Source organism: Oenanthe melanoleuca, chromosome 9, assembly GCF_029582105.1.
Source record: "Oenanthe melanoleuca isolate GR-GAL-2019-014 chromosome 9, OMel1.0, whole genome shotgun sequence".
Taxonomy (NCBI): domain Eukaryota; kingdom Metazoa; phylum Chordata; class Aves; order Passeriformes; family Muscicapidae; genus Oenanthe; species Oenanthe melanoleuca.
Genome location: NC_079343.1, coordinates 19080209 through 19101857, shown reverse-complemented (window position 1 = coordinate 19101857; position 21649 = coordinate 19080209). Strand labels below are relative to the sequence as shown.

Below are 21649 nucleotides of genomic sequence, written 5' to 3'. Positions count from 1 at the left end.
ATAAATACATATTGCAATACAGTCCCTTGGAAAATCACACATTTCAGAGCAAGAATGTAGGCTCTACTTACAGCACTATGAGTGTTCCCTGTACAGTTCTGGGGAAAAGAGGAGTGTGTAGAAACAAACATAATTAGTGAGAGACAGGAGATCATAAGTCTCTTGATAACTTTAAATTAAACTCAAGCAGCTTCCTCAAAGACATTTATTCCAGACAACCTGAGTTCACTCTCTGAAGAATGTAATTTTGGTTCCATGGGTGTTGAGTGACAAATGCCATCATGTGATACACAGAAGGATCTGAACCAGTTATCACTTCTGCCCTAAATTCTAATAATCAGTAAAAGAGCTGCTTTATCTATAGGGCTGGGTTTTGGTTTGTTTTCAATGACAACCTGAAATCTCTTCCTGGCCTCACCAAAGGAAAACATCATTTTTCAAACATGGACTAGAGGCACAAGATGTGAAAGCAGAAATAGATCCTCAGTGTAGACATTCCTTCACTCTCTGAGTTTCCTGTCAGAGCAAAGTCCAGAGGCCAGCACAGGGGAACAGACACAGTGCCCACCACCACCACGTGCTGCTCACAGAAATTGTGTTGTATTGTTGTTTTCTTACCTTATGTGTTTCATCCACTCAATGTGCATTTCACTCACCACTCTCTAACTGAGACACCAAAGCCTCAGGAACAAAACAGAAAACCTAGGGCTCATTTGACAAATGAATGTCATCTTTCTAGGAAAAAGCCATGTGTGTACAACCAGAGGAATGTGTTTGACCATACATTACACATGACATATATAAGAGCTCAGAAACCTGTCAGAGATTCCATCCCAGCAGTGCCCATTCCAGCATTTGTAGAGACAGCTCAATGAGTCTGATGTGATCAAAATTAGCCTTTTAGCAGTGTGGTTCACAGAAATTGAATATTACAAGTACAGTCATCAGAAATATAATCAGGGAAATTAATGCAATTGGAAGAACAGGCACACAAGTGGCTAATGAGTTTAACCTCTTGACAAACACTAGGGAAAGGATTAGCAGTCAGAGCTTTGTTTAGCAAGATTAGGCCACTTTGTGCTTTTTCTGCCATCCTTAAATATGGTTTAGTTTGGTATAGTGCTTTTTGAAAAAAAAAAAAAAAAAAAAAAGCAAAAAACAAAACAAAAAAACCCATTGTTTTTAGAAAAAGAACAGGGAAAAAGTTATTATGTGATTCCAATGGGATTGACCAATTTTATGGTACATAAGAGAGATGCTGATTGTAAAAAGGATTTGCCCTTCCAGTGGAATCCAGGGCAAACCTGGCTCTCCAATGTGATCCCAAAAAAAACCTGAAAGAAAACCACAAAATGTGCAGGGAAAAAAAAAGTGGTTTTTCCTGGATCATAGTCAGTGGAATGCATTTCCACAGTCACAATGCAGAAGGAACAAGGAAGGCAAAAGTCTTATACAAAATAGTCAGCTATAGCTTTTTGCAGTCCAACCCTTGCATTTCCTTTTCTTGGATGTCTCTTTATCTTTCACACATTTTGAGTGAAAATAAAATCTGGAAAAGATAAATTACTCTGCTTCCCATGAGAAGTGGTCTCTGCTACAGTGTAAGAGAATTCAGAGGAATTCATGCAGGGAAACAAGCAGTTTTCCCCAAGAAAAAGGCCATTTGGGGCTCTAGACAATTAAGGAAACAACTCAGAAGTGTGACAGAGTCTATCATCCCTTTCTGATTTATTCTTTTACTTTTTAGGCACGGTCAAGTAAGGAGCAGCGTTGGGGAACACCCCTTCTCTCCAGAAATCACTCCTTGGAGGAGGAATTTGAAAGAGCAAAGGCAGCTGTTGAGGTATTATTTCATTTACTGTTTTCATTTTCAGCTTATGTTCTACAGATTTCAATCTTGCAGCACAAGAAGAGGAGAAAGTTGGAACTGGGTTATTTAAAGCAGAGAAAAGATTCATGCAGAGCAATTCATGCAGCTATTAAGTTAAAACAGCAGCTTGTCTCTTTAAAAAAAGGAAATCCAAAACCCTTAGAAATAAAAAAAACATTAGAGAGAACCAAGTTTTTAAGCTGGATTTTTAATGCTAGAGCAAATGGGTAAATGCCCAAAAATGTAGCTAATTCCAAACTGCAGGTAAAGGGAGGGAAACATGGCAACTATGTGCCATAAGCTCTTTAAGCCCAAGTCTCCACTGTGAAACCAGAGCTCACAATCACTGAGCAGCACAATTACCTGGTGTAAAGCAGAGCTGTACATAAGCACCAACCATGCACCATTTTCACATTTTTACAACTAGTGGCAGAATGCTAAACACAGGAGTATTCTTGTTTCCTGGTGAATCTGTTTGGGTTGAGAAGATAAATGTATTTGGATAGTTCTGATTTGTATTTCTGGGGTTTTTTCACTAACTTCTACATTTCCAACATCTAAAACATCTCTTGAGTGTTATCCTATACCACTAGTCCAAACTGATCCTGCCTAGACACAAAGTTGAATACAGGTTTTTAGCAGAACTCAACAAAAAATTAAATGTAAGTATTGGCCTGGAGCATCATTATCTTCTCAGGGGTTCCATGGGCAACCCTTCAATATCCCATTGCCACAAAGAGCCAAGACAGCTCCATTCCAGCAAGGACAGAATTTCAGGCTAAATTATGTAACAGCCTCTGAAATGAGTTCTTAGGGTACAGAAGATGAAGCTGTGAAACCAGTTCCTCACAACTGGTTATTTTTAGCATGGACTGTAGGCTCATTAGTCTTCAAACCATCTAGAACACTTTAGGGATGTTTGAGTTTAGATTTAAATTTTAGTCATGTATTTTAATACTCTTCTAATTCAAGTTTCATACCATTCTAATTCCAGTGTTGACAATTGAACTATTCTAGCTTAATATTGGCTGATGAGAAAGGAAACTATACCTAAATCTGATACTGGCTTCTAACTAAAAAGAGAATTTCTTTTTGAATTAATTAAGCTGATCATGATATGCTATGGCAAGATTCAGAGTTCCTAATATGGTTTCTTAGGATTTTATTGAATACACAAAAAAATCTGGTCTCAGCATACAAGGCTGAAATGGACACAATCAGTAAATTAGCTCTTTCATAAACTAAGCACAGAAGGCATTTTTTCTTTCCAGATCAAATAAATTCTTCATCAACATCTGCTGGTGAGGCACAGGAGAGGTTTTTGATGTCCCACATCGTACACATTCACTCCTGGCAGGAAAGGAGGGAACTTGCTTTCAAATTGCCACTGCTTAAGATGCTTTAGATGTTCCTGCTTGCACTGAGGCTGATCCTCGGGGTGGGACGTGCTGTGCTGTGACCTGTGAAGGCAGCACAGGGAATCTGATGCTGAACATCTCTGTACGAGTGGTTAAGCAAATGATGTCAGTACTCCTGCAATTGCCAGGAACTTGTGTGATTGGGAGTTTCCAGACACTCAGCAGGAAGAAAAATGAGTTGAGTCCAACAACAGATTACAAGACATTATTGAACGTCTTTGCAGAGTAAAGTAAGGAAGAGAATGTATTGTTAAAATTTTTTTTAAAAAAACTACCTTGCAGACTAAGAGGTCATTCTGAGGCAACAAAGACAGGTTGTTAAAATTCTTTAAAGTAGTCTCAAAAATAGCTATTAAAAAGAATCAAATTAAATGTTTCCCCAGCTGTAGCTGGCAGCCTTAAAGTTATTCTTTCTGCTTAAAATAGAACCTTGGGCCAGGTACTTAAAATGTAAAGGAAAGGATTCTTCAAGACCTTATAGAGCAGTTGTTTCCATTTGCATATGAAAAGAGCTGAATTTTCATCCTAGCTAAAATGAAGTGGTAAGAAAGCTGGAGTGATTGAAATAAATTGGAACCCATCTCTGAAAGATTAGTGCTTTCTTAAGCAGAGAACAGATACAGGTCAAAAATTCATTTTTTAGGCTTTGGATGTTTCTGTAATATTCTTCAATTGGGAAAGCTCCAAGTGAAAAGATTAGCCAGAAAACTGATCAAGAAAAGGAAGTAAATCTCAGGTTCTTTGTGGCCTAGTTTGAAAGGAATTAATTAACAGTTCAGTAAATGAAGACACCAAACTTTATTCTCCACCCAGTATTCACTTCAGAGCTTTGGGAATGGTTTTAAGATGTCAAACTTTGAGATTAATGAAGATTTGTGAGGTAATTCTTTCTTAAGAAGGTTTAAAGATGTCTATGCCATTGGGGAATCTTTTAGGAATACAGTGGTGAGTAAAATAGCTTTTTTACTAGAGAGGGTCCAGATCCCCTTGCAGCGTTTGGGTGCTTGCAGACCTCGCTACCTTTTATATTATCCTTGAAATTGGATTTGATTTTTTGTCCCATGAGTCTTTGTCTCCATAATTTCCAAGTTCCATAGGAACTTGATGGGGATTCAGATCCATTCTGTACTTCTATTCCATTAAGGTAATTGTTTTATCAACCACCATCCTACTGGTGATGAGTTAGAATAAATAAAAATAAAAGCAAGAAGGTGCAAAAACTTCCATCTGAGAAGACTCAGAGATGGAAAAAAAAAGCTGTTATTTTCTTATTCCACTTTTCTCTGATTAAACTGCAGATGCCACACTGTTTTGTGAGCTTATGCATAAGAAATTTTGAGCTGTCCTTCCCAGCATCATTTTATTTACAACACAATGTCACATGAACCATCTGCTGTATAATGTACTGCTTTGAAGCATCAGAGCACATTACAGCTAAATTATGTGACAATAGGAGGAAAAAGATGGGATTAATTTGTTCTAGCCTAGGAAAACATATTCCAGGACCATTGGTTTTGTAGTTCCCATGAGTACTGATTGGAATCCTTTCTGTTCCTCCAATATTCCTGTCTCACTATTTAGATATTTCTTTGGATGGGCCTAAAACTGGCCAAACCATATTATAAATTAGAAACTAGGAACTTGAGTCATTCACATGCATTTTATTTGATACTCTTGCAAAACACAGTGGGAATCTTTGACTTGATAAAGATTTTTATGTCTAAACCTTAGCAAAATTTGCAGATTTTGTTTCAAGAAGATATCAGCTAAGGAAATCTTACCTAGTTAAGCACACAATTTAACTTACTGTGTCTTTCATATCAAAGAGTATGGTAATGCAGTAATTCAGAGAACAATGACAGAACCTTTCTTATGCATTGGTCAATTAGGAATATTGCAAATTAATTTTTGGCAATAGAGGACATGCAAAATTCTGGAAGTTTGACAACAGGTAAATTTATAAATATATCCCCTGCCCCCTTTCATTGGATCACAAGAATAAAGAGCCTGGAAATATTATGCCTCTCGTTTGTTTAACTGATTCAACATATTTTTAAATACTGAGAGTAAAAATAGCCTCTTTGACAAAATGCAGAATTTTCTGCTTGGAAGCAGTCAGATGGTACGAACATTTTTCCTGGTTGTCATTCCTCTTAACTGCAGCTGATCTGAGAATGTGTTAAATGTGTTCAACTGGTCTGAAAACTTTTGGTTGGTGCAAAGTATTTCACCAACCTTAAGGTGGCAAAAACATTGAAATGAGGTTAATTGTCGCTGGTGGTGTAGCAAATAGAGCTAAAATTAGATCTAGGAGCCTTGATCCAAAGCCAAGGTTTTAGAAAGGCTCAATATTAATTTAACCCTCCTGCCACTGAAGTCAATGAAAAAAAATTGCTGCTAATGGCAGCTGAAATAGACTTAGGTCTTCAGCAAAGGCTGCAATATTTACAATATTGAAATGTGTGTGATATTTACAATTCTCTTCCTCCAGGACACTGAGCTGCTCTGCAGTTGACATTGGTCAGTGCCTGGCCCAGGTGCTCAGAGCAGCTGTAGCAGTTTCAGAGCCCCTCCTGCTGAATGTCCTCAGAATGCTGCAGCCTGGCCCAAACCAGCAAATCTTTCCTTATCATTGCAAAATGACTGCTGGTCCTGTGTCCAAGCAGTGTAGGATGAGCTGAGAGAAGTTACAGCAAAGCTGGTCTTGTCCTCATTGCATTTTCCCTCCTCCTTTGACACTGTAGATGGAAATCAGTGTGGCTGCACAGTAATTCACTGGCTTTTTATGTGCAGTGTAAACACAGTGAACTTCTGCAAGAACTATAAATATATCATTAAACAGCAGAATTTGAATTTAATACCTAAATCCACTTATATGTTTGCTTACTATCTGCAGAAATACTATTTGATATTTCCATACCATTGATTCATAAGGAATTTTTGTGCAAAAATGCAAGCAAAAATTCTAATAGAAATATCGTATATATATATAATTATTTCTATAAATTAATCTGGCTAAATAAGGCCATTAATAAATAGTTTTCAGTAGTTTTATTAATTTTAATCTGAAGAAAAGGGAAATTTCCATTTTTTTTACCTCATGCTGAATCTCAAAATTACTGCTAGTTAAAACATGATCACATATTTTTTATTCCAGGGCATTGCAGATTTGTGCTGAATGAGAAGTGGTTGATGGAGGCATCTGTTGAACAGGATCTTTTTAGGGATTCAATTGCCTCTGGTCATGGTTGATAAGAGTTAAAGAGGGAGTGATCTGATTCATTATCCCAGTCTTTTCAACTCCTAAATGGATATTTCAATACAATCTCACAACTCTTTATATGAATTTATTTTCTTCAAGTCTGGAATGAGAGCGAATTCTGAAGTGGTGTAACAGAGTGGTCAGGGGCAGTTCACTTCCATTACCTGGAGTGAAACCTCCTCTTCAAGAGTGAATGATTCCCAATTTATTTCCTTTACCACAGAGGAACATAGCAGATTCCTTCACAGATCCAGTAATTGCATGACTCAGACAATCCTGTATTGAAGACTGAATTCAGACAATCCTGAATTTCTTCCTGAGTGGAAGACAGGATGCTTTCCTTTTCCCCAGCACCTAGGAGGATTGCAGCAAGCCATGCAATCACAGTCTAAGCTCTATTTTTCCAATCATGCCTGGCTGTGCAGCTGTACCAAAGTCGTCAGCCTTGTAACAAAGATTCACACAAAACTATCCAGACCAGTTCATAAAACCTTCAATTAATTTTGATTAGCACCTTGTTCTCAAATGGTTCTGTCTAAATCTCAATAGATTTATTTGTGCTGTTGTCTTTGACATAAATAGGGTGAAAAACTGTGCCCCCAGTGATGTCAGTTCACTGAAACACTGGCCACTTCCTTGTAGGAACTGGAGATATTTGGAAAGGTTTTAGGACTCTGCAAATATTCTGCTATGGATCTCCTTTTTGGAGACCCATGAGTAATGTGTGGAGGCTGAAAAAGTAGCACCTTAATTTGGATTCTCCCCTTCTCTAATTCTGTTTCTATTTCTTGGCATCATTTTCTAGTAGCCACAGTTGTTCCCTCCTTCTGGTCGTTGCTAATCTCATTCGTCGTCCTAAATCTCATCTGTTTTTCATAATTTCTCTTTCCCTTGTATGTGCATTTTTCCCTCCTCTTTGAGCTGAATATTAATTTTGCTGGATGATTTTATAATCTCTTGTAGATTCCTCTCACCAACAGAGTATATAATGCAGTATTGAGATTTCTTCAGTTTGTATTACATCCCTTATTCAAACACCCTCTGTCTAAGCTTTGGCATTTCTTTCTCATAGCTGGAAATTATGCTGAATATACCAAAGTAAGCAATGCTTGCTCTCTTTCAGAATGTTTTATCTATTATTCTTTTGCATATATATTTAGTTGATTTTTCTTTCTTTTTTTCCTTTATTTTCTTTGTCCAGGGACTTGGAGCATTAATTGCCTTCAAATTTTATGTAACAATTTGCTGTTAGCATCAATAAGATGCAGTGTAAGCTGCTGCAAATCCTGCTTCAAACAGGACATACGCTGCCTCTGAGATAAAGAGTTTTCTGTTTTCTGTTGACAAAATGCATTCCAATAAAAGAGATGAAATTTAATTATATGGAATTCCAAACAGGAGCTGTAGAATTTCAGTCCATGTGATTATTAATAGAACTAATACTGCTCAGCAAAACTGACACTCAGAACACTGGTAGAAAGAAATTCAAAAGTTTAAAAAAAAAAAAAAAACACCTTTATTTTAAAGTTCTGTTTTTCCTTTTCTCTTTTCCTCCTTTTCTTCTAGTCTGACACAGAGTTTTGGGATAAAATGCAAGCAGAATGGGAAGAAATGGCTCGCAGAAACTGGATTTCAGACAACCAGGAAGCACCAGGGCAAGTAACCATCTCAACCATTGAGAAGGTAACATCAAGATTTTTATTGCTGTACATCCCCCTGAGCAAATTTGAGATGAGCCTCAGCTCTTCCAGGAAACCTAGGGAAACTCTTTGGACATGGAAGTTAATTTTACCCCAAAGAGCTCAACCTCTTTAATTGTCTGTGGGTGGGGCAGATTTGGAAGAACCTTGCCACAAGTGAGAATATGTTTAGATTTGCACATAGCCTAAATTCAGCTGAAAGGATCACAAAGCAATTGCTGGATTTACGGGCACTTTTGAAGACAGGCACTTAAGGAAAAGCAACAAATAAAAATATCTGGGCTGAATCTCCATAATTTCTATGCTCAGCATTCAAACACTGTTGAGGATAGAAATTGTGGACATTTCAGCTCTTTTCTTCCTTCCTTCCATTCAATATTTTATTTTGATTTCTGTTATGTAGCTGATATTACCACACACCCTTTGCACTGCAGTGAGAAGAGAAAAAGGCAAAACATAAAGGCATACTAACATAAACTCAGGGGCTTGCTGCACTGCTCTGTATCAGGAAGGTTAATTGAAGATTTCAGGATTTTAACTGAGCAGTCAGGATGTTATGAGCACTGCAGGGAGTTCAGCTGCTTGGTGTGTGTTCTTTACCATGACCTTGGATGTCCTGGGCTCAGAAGTTCAGCTCTGCTCCTACTGAGGCACTGAGTTGTTGACATTATCTTTGATGGAGAGCCCAGCATAAGCACCTGTCAGTAGAACTTCAGAGCTAGAGTCAAAATAAAGAGAGCAGAAACATAAATGCCCGGTGATGTGACTTTTCACACTTTTTGTCATTGAATTCCGTGGGTGCCATTTCCACATAACAAAGGTTGTTTACACCCAGTAGGAAAATGGTGAGTCATTGCATTTTTTTAGACTCGTCATTCCCTGCAAGTTGTCATTCATCGCGGGTCCATTATCTCTCTTCTCCAGGGTTATTATTTCCACACCGACAATCCCTTCAAAGACTGGCCTGGTGCTTTTGAGGAAGGACTGAAGAAAATGAAAGAAGGTGACCTGCCTGTTACAATCTTGTACCTGGAGGCTGCAATTCTCCAGGAGCCCAACGATGCCGAGGTATTCACTGCTGTGCCTTCTCCTGGCAAAGGAGAAGGGAGCTCCCTTCTGCATGGAGTGATGGAATGATTTCTGGGCTCAAACCTTCCAGTCATCATTGACTGAAACATTGGATTCTAAGGGTTAGGAATTAGTGTGTGCTTTTAAATAGATATCAATGAGTTCTTCATAGGATGAGAAACTGGTTTTGAAATATTGTTGTTTGAAATATTTCAAACAGTCCCTTTGTATCATGATGATTTCAAACTATCTTGTAAACACTGCTATTCAAAAAGATGAATATTTTTGATTTAACAAGACTGTTGAAAAATTTTTTAAAGTTATATAAATTTCTTCAATGTTTCTGTTTTCAACTAGTTTATATTTAAAGTCTGTTTTGTGTGAAATGTTAAAAATATTTATACTGTATCTAGGGCTCTTTAAATCTACTGCTACATTAAATTAAACAGCTTACTTCAAAAAAGCAGAGAATCCCAAGCTCCTTATAAACCCCTAACATATATAATACACAATCAAATAATTATTCTTCTCTATTTTCCATAAAATTGTAGCAAAATTTAAAATGCACAGTAATTCAAATTTAAGAAATTAGCATGCTATTATAAGCTGACAGAATACCCATGCATTCATTGACTGTAAATGTTTATTAAGCCCGAAGATATTCAGAAGTGCATTTATTGGGACTGTTGGTGTGCACACTGGAGAGAAATCTGTGGTTAGTGCTGGACATATCTGCTGCTTTTCCTCACCCCTGTGTTTAACAGGGATATTGGTTGTAACTCTGTTTGCAGTTGGATGTATTTAACAAAGTAAATTATTATTTTTGCAGGCCTGGCAGTTCCTGGGTATAACACAGGCAGAAAATGAAAATGAGCAGGCAGCCATCGTGGCCCTCCAAAGGTAGAGGGAGACCAGTCTGAAATCTGGGGTCTGATGGGTGTTGGGTTATGGAGACCTGGGGATGTTTAATGTCATTCCTATCTTGGAATGTGATTTATTTTACAGAGTAGAGCATTGACACAGATATAGAAACTCCCAGTGACTTCAGAGGGATAACTAATGATTAATATTTCTGTTTTATTACTAAGTGCAGTATTTTATGGAATGCATTTGGTACAATTTAAGTACATGTGCAAAAGAGAAGTTACATGGCCTAATAAATATGAGTTAGGCATGAGGCAAATGAAGTGCATTTTTACATTCCAGCCACTTGGTATATTTTCTGTAGTCTGTCCTTTAATTAAGAGGTTTTCTTAATTGGAGTGAGCTCCTTTCAGTTGCTGAATGCTAAGTTGCCAACATTTTTAGGTTGGTGGAGTAGTGAAGATCACAGAATTCTTGTACATAAAATGTGAGCTCAAAAATATCAGCATTATTGTTGTTATTATCTTTCTGTAATGGGATTTTATGTCTCCATTTGAAGCAATATTCAATTACATCAGTACTGATAACCATGAAGTTATTTCACCTAATGATACTCAAACTTATTTATATGTCCCTTATTAGTTTACCTGGATAGAAATACAAGGGGCTGCCTGATGTAGGAGCTTGCTCATCCCCAGCTTTCAAAAGAGCAACAGTGATGATTGTGATTTTCTTCACATGGATTATTTTGGACAATTCAAGCATTATGCTTGGCTGCAGATATTTTTTATTTTCTGCCTAGGTGCTTGGAACTGCAGCCAAACAACTTGAAAGCTCTGATGGCCCTGGCTGTGAGTTACACCAACACTGGCCATCAACAGGAAGCCTATCAATCCCTGAGAAACTGGATAAAGCAAAATCCAAAATACAAGTATATAGTGAGAAGCAAAAAAGGGTCCCCAGCACTTACCAGGAGGATGTCTAAGACAGCAGATGAAAGGTAAATGCAGTGGAAACCCTCTTGGTGGAAATACTAATGATATCCCTAGAGCTGATGTGTCCCCTTGTTCTGTAGAAGTCCAGCCTGCTCCCTATGATGGAAGAACATGTCTCTAATAGCAGGAGAGGGAAACCAACAAAGAACATTTAATTTAATGACTAAAGGCTTTATATTTTACACCATCCCTGGAAGCCATTTGATTTACCTTCAGCTTTCTTAAATGACATAAAAGTCATGCTTTGGCAGCCCTTCATCGTGATTGCATGAGGACAATAAACAAGTACCTCTGGACTGTGAGATGCATAATAAAGTCATTAAAGGCATAAACATGATTTAGAGAACCAAACCACTCAAGCTATCTCACTGCTTGTCATTTTGAAGACAGGCCTTATGTTTTACCCTCATCACTTACAAGTCCTGGTTGACAAGATAATTTCATATGAGCAAAAATAAAATATGCAAGTTCTGCTTAATTGCTAAGTGTGTTATTCTACTTTGGCTTCATCCTGCTGACATCTGGTGCTGTTAGTGCAAAGGATTTAAGAAGCTCCAGTGGGCACAGAAGTCATGTTTTGGCATCTTTCTTCAAGGATCTTGGCAGGTCCCTTACCTATTCCTCTTAAAAATATTATTTTTGCCACTAAAGAACTGGTTTATGTCTAAGAAACTCATCTAATTTGAATAGTTTCAATAAACCTTCATGTCATTCCACTTGAGTTCACGGCTGTCCTTCGACCTCATTTCATAGATTAACTTTTTTATTTCAAGAAGTTTTATTTTATTTTATTTTATTTTATTTTATTTTATTTTATTTTATTTTATTTTATTTTATTTTATTTTATTTTATTTTATTTTATTTTATTTTATTTTATTATTTTATTTTCAAAGTTTACAACATCACCCTGAAGTAAACTTTTGCCACGATGAAGAAGCTCATTTACAAATTTGAGGAATGTAACACTCCTGATAAATCCACTACAAATACTTTCATTTCAGGCTATGCAATCAACATTGAAATATTGGTAAATAACTGTATGATGGATCTTTAAGTTACTTTTCTCCTTTGTCTAGCTCATTACTTGAAGAAGTAAAGGATTTGTACCTGGAGGCTGCTCACCAGAATGGTGATATGATAGACCCTGATCTGCAGACAGGACTTGGGGTCCTTTTTCACCTGAATGGAGAATTCAACAGAGCAATAGATGCATTTAGTGCTGCTTTAACTGTTCGACCAGAGGTACATTTTATACTTTCACATTTTTAAAAATTTAGCTTTACGGGCCAATTCTTTTTCCCTGTCTGGATCAGGCTATTATTAATGACATGTCACTTCTGCCATTAAAATTTTAAGACCCAGAATAGAAATGTTAATTACAAGACATCCCTGTTTAGAAGCAGATTTATGCATGTCCAATTCCTACCTGTGTGCTGATTAATGGTATTAGATATACAAAGTTGCCTTTGATTAGAACCTCACATTCCTTATCAATTAAGATACAATACTATTATTTTCAGCAGTCTCCTTTCCTTTGCAAGCAAAGATGGGAGATTATGTCTGGTTTTTGACACCTGCAGTAGAAAACTCCTTTTCTCACCAGGACTACACGTTATGGAACCGCCTTGGGGCGACCTTGGCCAACGGGGATCGCAGTGAAGAGGCTGTGGAGGCTTACACACGAGCTTTGGAAATACAGCCTGGCTTCATCAGGTCCAGATACAACCTGGGGATAAGCTGCATCAACCTAGGGGCATACAGGTGAGCATGAAAAATGTGTGAACAAAAAGTCAGGCATCACAACTGCCAAGCGAAGATACATTTTCAAGCTGGAGGTATCTAAGAAAAAAATAATCAGAATATTGCTATATAATCTCAGCTATTGTGAAATGTGATCATAACTTTTTACAATGGACTAAAAAGCATTTTTGTAGCTCTAAGTGCAAGTACTCTCATAATCAGTGGGATTGTTCTTGCACTTAAAATGGTTCTGCTCTTAAGAGCTTTTGTAAAAGAAAATGTAAGAGCCTGTCTTTAAAAGGGAAATTCAAGTTAAACTGCTTTGAGTAGTTCATGCCATCAAAAACATCCTTCAGGAATGAAGGTGATATTCCAGGGTCCCAACTGTCAGATTAGCTATCAGGGAAGATGAAGGGGAGTTTTCCTGCAACGAAGACAGAACCCTCAAATGTTTGGGTGAACTGAGTTTTGTGTTACCCCCAGCCACACCCTCCTGCTTGATGAAAATCCAGCAAGAACAACACAAAGGGGCTGATGAACTAAATTGTAAAATCATCTATTTAAGCCTGGCATGGAACTTCAGAAAGTTTGCCTGTAGTTGTTAAGCAAATTATGTTGCTTGTTTCTTTTTTTTTCTTTTCCCTACAGAGAGGCTGTCAGCAATTTCCTCACTGCTCTCAGTTTGCAAAGAAAAAGCAGAAATCAACAGCAGGTTCCCCACCCTGCTCTATCAGGCAATATTTGGGCAGCACTTCGGATTGCTCTGTCTATGATGGACCAGCCAGAACTATTTCAAGCTGCCAACGTGGGTGATCTAGACATTCTCTTAAGAGCTTTTAATCTAGAGCCGTAATAAAAAGGATTCAAAAATTGATTAAAGTGTAATAGGAAACAGAGAACTTTTTTTATTACTCATTCCCAAATGACCACATTTTCCAAAAGATCATAACTGTAGATCAGTAGGGGAATTCCTTCAGACATTATTCATAAAGGAAAAGTTCAAAAGCACAAAAATAGTGTGAATAAATTCAAACTCAAAGGGTTGAAATGAGCTGTGGCTAATCGGACAAAGCCCTGAACTAGATGAAATAGCAATTTCTGAAGAATTTTCATCCCATGCAAGCTATATCTCTCTATATACATACCGCTGTAAAAAGAAAAGTATCTTAAGAAGAAACCTAGATAATGGTTATTGCAAGTTATTGCACATTAGAATGGCAAGCAGTGCATCCAAGGAATCTGCTTAGTAGCTCATTGCACTATGCTGATACCACTTTGCCCCACAGTGGGGATTCCTTATCCTTTGGTTTCTTTGATGGAAAATCTTCTCAAGGTCCATTTTTAACACAGCTCTGAAAATAGATGCATGTAAAAAGGATGTGTTTTGTTTTTAATATATTTATTAGCTGGCAATCAATTTTTTGCTTCCAAAGGTACCTGGATTAATTTGGGCCCAGTTGTGCAGGCTCGTTGTGCAATGTCAAGAGACCACAGTCCATGGAGGGCTATGGGATGAGGCCAGGTACATTTGTTGAAGCCAAGTGTTGCCAGCAGAAGAGGCAATTTGCACTGGAATTGTTACTGTTCAAACCAGCTGTCCTTGATCTGGGACAGTCTGAAGGAGCTTGTGGCAGGGTCTGCACCTTTCTGTGTACTTATGCACTTTAATCTCTCTTTTTGTAAAATAGTGCTATGCTTTTATTTCAGTCATCAACAATGGAATGTACAGGATGGCCTTGTTGGCAGAGAGGACCAAATGTAATTTCCTGAAATGTAATGAGAGGGTTTTCAATATTCATATGTTTAAAAATGCAAATACAGTATAAACTGCATTAACTAGAAAGATTATTATATGCATCCATCAGGTACTACACATATACATGCATGTGCATGCACACACATGTTGTATGCAAATGATGTCATTTCAGAACATAACGAGCTACAGATTTCATTGCAAATGAAGAAAAATATTTGTAGGAGTTGCTGCCTGCAGACCATGCTCAAGGGAAAACTTTCCCTAAAGAAACTGGTCTATAAATTGCTTGTAGGATTGAGACCAAGGCTTGATCCTGCTGTTATGGCAAACAGCAGCAAAGTCTCCACGACCTCCAGAGAAAATGATAACAGAGAAGATCCTTAGATAACAACACTATGGGTAGCTGCTTAGAAACGTGTATATAAACACACTGTCTTCATTTTCCCTGGCTGGATGAATGGGGAGCAGGGTTGGGGCAGAACCAGTCCCTGATGAATGGATTGATTCAGCTACAACCAAACACATTTAGCTCAGGGTGAATGCGTCAATCAAAGAAGGAAGAGAAATTTTTAGGAGGTGATTTTCAGTTTCTGATATTTTAAATATTTTTCTTGAATAGTGAAAGATAAGGAGTTTTAATTAGATGTGTTGATCTGTGGTCAGGAATTCAATGTGCAGAGCAGATACTGGAATATATTAAAGTGGGGCAAATATCACATTTCCCATAAACAACATTAGAAGAAAAATCCAGCTCAGAGGGATAAAAAAAGAAATCCAACTGCACAGATCACAGAGAAAGATGCTCTGTGGGAGTTGGACAGTTTCACCAGTACAAACCTAAAGTTTCTTGCAGCTGTCTGTTATTTTGAGCCACCACTTAAAGGAAAATTCCATGCAAGACAGTGTAATCACTGCATCTAATCACCATATATAGGTTGTTAAATAAAAATAATTGTCATTAGAAAAATAAAAGGCTTACACTCCTCACTTTCTCCCACTGAATAGAGATGCCAAAACAGCTACAGAAATTTTTTAAGAGTGCTTTATTAATTCATTGTTTACACATATATTCCTGTTTATCTATCAGGTGTTTCATAACTGATTCCTGCAGCTTTCTCTAAGGATGGGCCAGCCTGGGAATGTCACTGTAGCTAAGTGGGCTGCTGTATGCATATCTGCTGACAACAGTTTGCTCTTTTGCTTTGACAGTGATGTGTGATGACAGCTCTTTATTGATAAGGCAGAGCAGAAGGTGCAGTGCAATTGAATCTGGGAAGTGATAAGAGAGAAGGGAGGCAGCTTTGAGAAGAGGCTGTAAAGCAAAGGCATATGTGCTTAGATTTTGCTTGATGCCCTGCCATCACACAAGTTCTTCTAGAATATCCTTTGTGCTGTTGTGTAGGATAACCAGTGCTTACCCAGAGGAATTAGCTGTTCAGGGACTTTATTTTTGTATCTTTGAAATTAACAAAAAAAAAAAAAAAAAGTACTTCTCAGAGTCAGAATGACAAGGGGTATTTGATTCTCATGGCAGTTCACTAAACATCTCCTCCAGCCTGTGGATGAGTAACACAGAAATCATTAGGAAAACCTTATGCAAGTCCAAACCTCTCCAAAAAGAACAGACTAAAGAGGTAGCTGATTTATCCTGGGATGCACTGCTCAAAACTTCGTTTATGTGCTGATCTATGTCCACACCCATGGGACTGGCATGAGCTGTGTGCATAACCTTGAGAGAATTCACCAGGGCTGAGCTCTGCCTTCCCAGGGGAGGCTCAGCCCCAGCCCATCTCAGCTCTGCTGTACAGGACATGGGCTACAAAGCCTGTTCCAAGAGGTGCACAGCCTTGGAGATTATCCCAGCTGTCCTCTCCTGTTGTAAGTAGCCTGTGGCCAGTCAGCCTTGTGCCACTAACAGAGGCACTGGGAAAGGCTAAAGCAGGGCAGGTGACAGGGGACAGTGGCACATCTCACACAGCTCTGGACTGGCCAGTGTGGGAGAGTGGCTGGAGACTGAGCTCACTCACTCTAACAGGTCAGGCCCAGCAATTCTTAGGACTTCTGGGCACTTCCTTAGGTTCCTGAGCTTTATCATCCTCCTTTAGCCCCCTCTGCCAAGCACTGTCAGTGCAGCAGACAGGATTAGATACAGCTTTGAGCTGACCTCCTCTTGGCATTCCTTAAATATCCAGGACAAGTTTGTATATTTGCCTGAAGCAGCAAGAGGAAACATGTGAGAAGGCTGCAGCATATTAACAACCTGAACAGAAAATTCATCTACTTGTGCTTCTAACCAAGCATGAGGTGGGATAAATAAGGCGGGTGCTGAACAGAAGCAGATTGAGCCTGAGAGTGAGAGACAGCAAATCTGGGTCCTGTTCTCAGCACTCTCTGGAAGCTCGACCAAGCCAAAGTCTCCTGCCATCCCTGACTTGCCCAGGTGTGCAGGGAAGGAAGATGGGAAGCAGCATTCCTTGTACCACCTGGGAGCAGGAGAGTATCACTGCCTCATGCTGCAGGGGTGCAGGGGTGAGGTCACATCTCTCTGGGGTGGCAGGTAACACAAACACAAAGTTGCTCAGGTCTAGGAAAGCAATTTCACATACAGACTACTGATTTCAGCAGAGGAGAGACTCAGACATTTCAGGATGCAGTAGAGCACCTATGAGGTGAGGCCCAGAGAGCTGTAATGGTGTATCACCATGTCCCACCTCTGTTTCTTGTTACTCCTCTCTTTTTCCAGAGGTGATTTATCACTGCCAGGTAATTGATTCCAAGTTTTTGAATCATTTTTTTTATATTTCACGCAATTTAAAGAAAAAAAACATTTTTTAGCCCCAGCTTGGGACTCTCCATGTCTTCTGCAAAGCTTTAGGAATAGTTATGACCTAGAAGCCTGATCCATCAAGATGCTGAGCCCTGTAAGCCTGGAGTCTCACAAGAGTGCCTAGCACTTTGCATGACCAGTTCACATGCAGGTATTTCCAGGAGAGGGATGGCTCTGGTACCACTGCACGTGCTGAACAGGCACTGGAATCCCAGTTTAGGGAGTGAGGCTTTACCATGAAGGCAAAAGGCTCATTTCTGTCTGACCTCTTTAAACTGGAATGACCACAGGAGCCTTGTGGCCACAGACTGGTTTATGTCAGCTTGAAGAACTGATTTGACTTTTAGGCACACACATAAACATATCTGTATCTACTGGCATTTTCTTATGATCTGATAAATCACAGCACCTGTAAAAATATTGAGGGGGTGTTTCAAATGACTCAAAACCTCATATGACAATATTGCATGCAACTACATTAACCAGTAACCACTATGCAATATTAACCCTGAGCATGCAGCAACTACCTGAGCATGTGTTTAGAGAATGCATGCAGAAGGCTCACACATAGGGTATTCTTAAACTATTGATTAGTATCATCTGTGGAACATTTTACAACTCCTTTGCATCTGCCAGACTCAAATTTGAGTTGTTCATATTATCTGGAACAGGCTAGACCAAATGCAGAGTCCTTTTAAAATCCCATCCTTAGAATTCACCTTGTGTTGTGGGTTTCATGTTTGCTCCAAGTGCTTGATTAATAACAGACATCTGTATAACAGCTTTTGCAGACATGTTTTAGTACCCTCTCAAGAACAAACAAGCTAAATCTGCACAGCTTTCTCAGTGAAGCTGGGTTGTTTGGATTTTCACATTCTCATCTCTAGTCTGAACCACAGAACAGCCAGGTATCCCAGAGCAAGGGCCTCATGGCAGAAATAACAACTGCTGTCCTTTCTGGCACAGCCAGAGCCCGAGGCCTAAATCATTGTCTGTTGGAGCCAGTGAGAAATGGAGCAAAGCATAAATTGGTTGTAGGTCTCTTTTGCCCAAACATGCATCTGCAAAACAAGACATTATTCATTATTTTCGCATGAATTACCTGCACAGTTGAAAAAATGTGATTTCTGGTCACCAGTGTTGTCAGCTTAGCAGTCTGTACAGTGAATTTATGTAATAAATGTTAATAATATACCAAGTATTCACAAAAATGGTAAGACCAAATGCACTGCACGTTGTGAAAAAAAAAATGGTGGATATGCAATACAGTATTATCTACTATTCAAACCTTACCTAGGCTAGAATCAGATTCCTTCATTATGGTTCTACTGATTTTTGGACTGGTAGGTAAATCAGAGAACAGGAGTGCTATGCATGAAGACATCACTGACACTGAACAAACGTAGGTAAAATGAAAACCAGGCGTGTCAGAGAATCCATGGGAAGTTTCAGAGCCTCAGCCCACAAAGTAACAGGCATCAGGCAAGGTAAAGAAACAGAAGGAATCTAAATTTTCCTAAAATATGCTGTAACTTTACAAATGCTTGCAATGTGACAGCCCATTGAGTAAGCTTGCATGGTCAAGACTTGATGTGCTTTGATCTCTTTTCCCCTTCTACATTTACAGAATGCCATCAACATTGGCTAAACTTTAATTTAAACAGCCTTTTTAATATCAGTAAGCTATTGTAAATTCAGAAAAATAAAAAAAAAATTTATAAATATATTTTATATATCAGAGTATAACCTACCTAGAGTAAAATAGAACTATATAGTTTTGAGAGGCATTCTGTGTGGCTTCTTCTATATGCTGTAAACTGTTTGAAAACCTTTGCAATCTTGCATCAGTTCTTTTGGCTTTATTTTTAAGCCAACATAGAGGAAAGAAGTGATTACAGGGTTGGCAGATCCTTTCACCTGGGCCAGGTGAAGAGCCCTGCTGCTGCACACACCTCCAGTGCTCCTGAACTCCTGGTGGCCGTGGGGAAGTGCAGGGGCAGGGCTTGGCAAGGTGGGAGCCCAGCCCGACACCTGAATGTTTACATTCCCTTACAAAGGCTCATATTGACCCAGATCAGAATCTGAATGTAAGAACATACGGGGTAAAAGGTCAGTTTCTTACTCCAGGTAACTCTGCCTCTGTATGCTTAGTGCATTATCAGCTGTGTATAATATTAAACACAGACCCATAGTTTACTGATGCTTTAATTTGGTGTTTCCCTGCACTGCTGTTTAAAATAATCTATTTCCTCAAAATACTGGATGTGTTAAATTTATTAAGGTCATAGATGACTATTTGCAGAGCACCACACTTAATGTAGTATTTTTGTACTGTAATGGAAGCATGCCTTCCTTGGGTTCTTTTCCACATATTAAATTGTATTTATTTACCTGTATTTATAACTGTGCAATTTTTAAATATGTTTTAAAAATAAACTTTGTCTGTGGCTTCAAATATTTCAAAATCTCTTTTCGACCTGAAAAGGGTCTTGACTTCAATTATTTAAACTGAAAGGAGGAATCAAAGTCTCCAACTGAAAGGATTTTTTCAATGAAGTCTTCTATCCTATTTTTTACCATGTGAACATGCTTCTCTACCTAAAAATCAACTCCAGAAGATGCTTTTGTTCTCATTTTTCCTAAATTCATTGTTTCTCTGAGGCAGAGTTATTTTTAGAATTGATTTTTATTTCGACAAGTTGATCAATTACAACTGGAATTTATACCAGCTGAAGCTGCCCCAAAGGGTTCTGCACACACAGCCCATATGAGGAAAATGGGGAAAAAGCAGGTAAGAATTTTTCCTGAAGACCATGCAAAAATTAAAACAGAAGTAACAAAATCACAAACCAACCTTTGTGAAAAGCAAAGCCGACATGCAGTGACTGAAATCACTGGTCAAGCAATTTCCCATACACCACCATAGGAACGGGCTCTCAGCATTTTTCAGTTGTCTTTCATGGGATGAGGTGAAAATGCTGACAAGGATGATGTCATTCCTACTCTGCTTTTGCTGTGAGACACCAACATAAGCACAGACATCAGGGAATTTTTATCCTGAGCTGCCGTGGACAGAAAAGCTGACAGCCAGCAAGGGGCTGTGACAGTGACAGCACAGGGCTATGGGAAAAGCAGGACTCTCTCCATGGACATGTGGGCTGCTCCCAAACAAACAGAAGACACAGCCATGTTTTGCCTGTAGAAGTAAAGCTCTGTCAGAAAAAACAACTGGCCAAAACCTATGGCTTTAACCTTCCTTTAACCAGAACCTTCCACCGAGAAACAAAGGGAGCAGACACTAAAATCACACTAACCCTTAGGTTAGGACAAAATTGAGTGTGGGCTCTTGACACTGATGTGTTTTGCTGGGAGATGTTAAGGCTAGTTCAGTTCTTTTTGCTCAAATGCACTGACAAAGCAGCAGCAGGAAAATCCTTTGGTTATGTGCTCCATAGGGAACCCAGACCAGGAAGACAGCACTGACACAGGAACACAGTGGGAGAAATGCATCAGTACCAAATCCACATAGAAAACTGCTCAAAAATCACTGGTAAAGAGATCTGAAAACATAATCTCCCACTCCAAACAGCTGCCAGTCATGCAGTAACTGTTCTCAATAATTTTATAGCATTTTTCCCACCATGGCTGTCAGTGCTGCCCTTATTCAGGTTAAGCTTGCAGTACACCTGAGGGACACAAAGGTGCTGCTTCCCACTTCAGTGAGGGGGAGCAGAGGGTGGTAATTTGTCACTGATCCAATCCTGCCTCCCACAAACAGTCTGCAAAAGCTAGAAGGCACAAATCTTATACAGGAAATTCCTGGAAATTCTGAACAGAGCTCTTAAGCTTGTACAGGGAGCCACTCTCCCACCTTTTCCAGTTGTCACAAGTGGTGTGAACAGCATGGCTTGAGTTGCCATGGTCACAAAGGACATCTGTGATAGAAGAGAAACTAAAACAGATAATTCAGTTTAGACTTCAGAAGCTGAACCATCTCTACATTCCTTACCACTCATCATTTCTCATGTCCTCTACTTCTATGTCAAGAAGTGTCACTGAGCCCAGCAAATTTGCCTCTCACCTCTCCTCCAGCTGCTTGTCCTGTGATCCTATAAAAGTTGTCACCCCTCAGTTTTCTTTTTAGCTTAC

At 38.9% G+C, this 21649-nt stretch overlaps 1 protein-coding gene across 2 annotated transcripts in view; it reads left to right on the top strand.

The window, feature by feature from the left end:
* Window positions 1-19946, top strand: part of PEX5L (peroxisomal biogenesis factor 5 like) — a 104500-nt gene extending 84554 nt beyond the window's left edge. For both annotated transcript variants that reach the window (XM_056498765.1, XM_056498766.1), the window contains 8 exons: window positions 1748-1843; window positions 8117-8233; window positions 9175-9318; window positions 10148-10218; window positions 10985-11182; window positions 12254-12419; window positions 12781-12938; window positions 13566-19946. In XM_056498765.1, coding sequence (XP_056354740.1) covers window positions 1748-1843; window positions 8117-8233; window positions 9175-9318; window positions 10148-10218; window positions 10985-11182; window positions 12254-12419; window positions 12781-12938; window positions 13566-13770 — 1155 coding nt within the window. In that variant the 3' untranslated portion in view covers window positions 13771-19946. The remainder of the gene's footprint in view (window positions 1-1747; window positions 1844-8116; window positions 8234-9174; window positions 9319-10147; window positions 10219-10984; window positions 11183-12253; window positions 12420-12780; window positions 12939-13565) is intronic.
* The last annotated feature ends 1703 nt before the right edge of the window (window positions 19947-21649 follow it).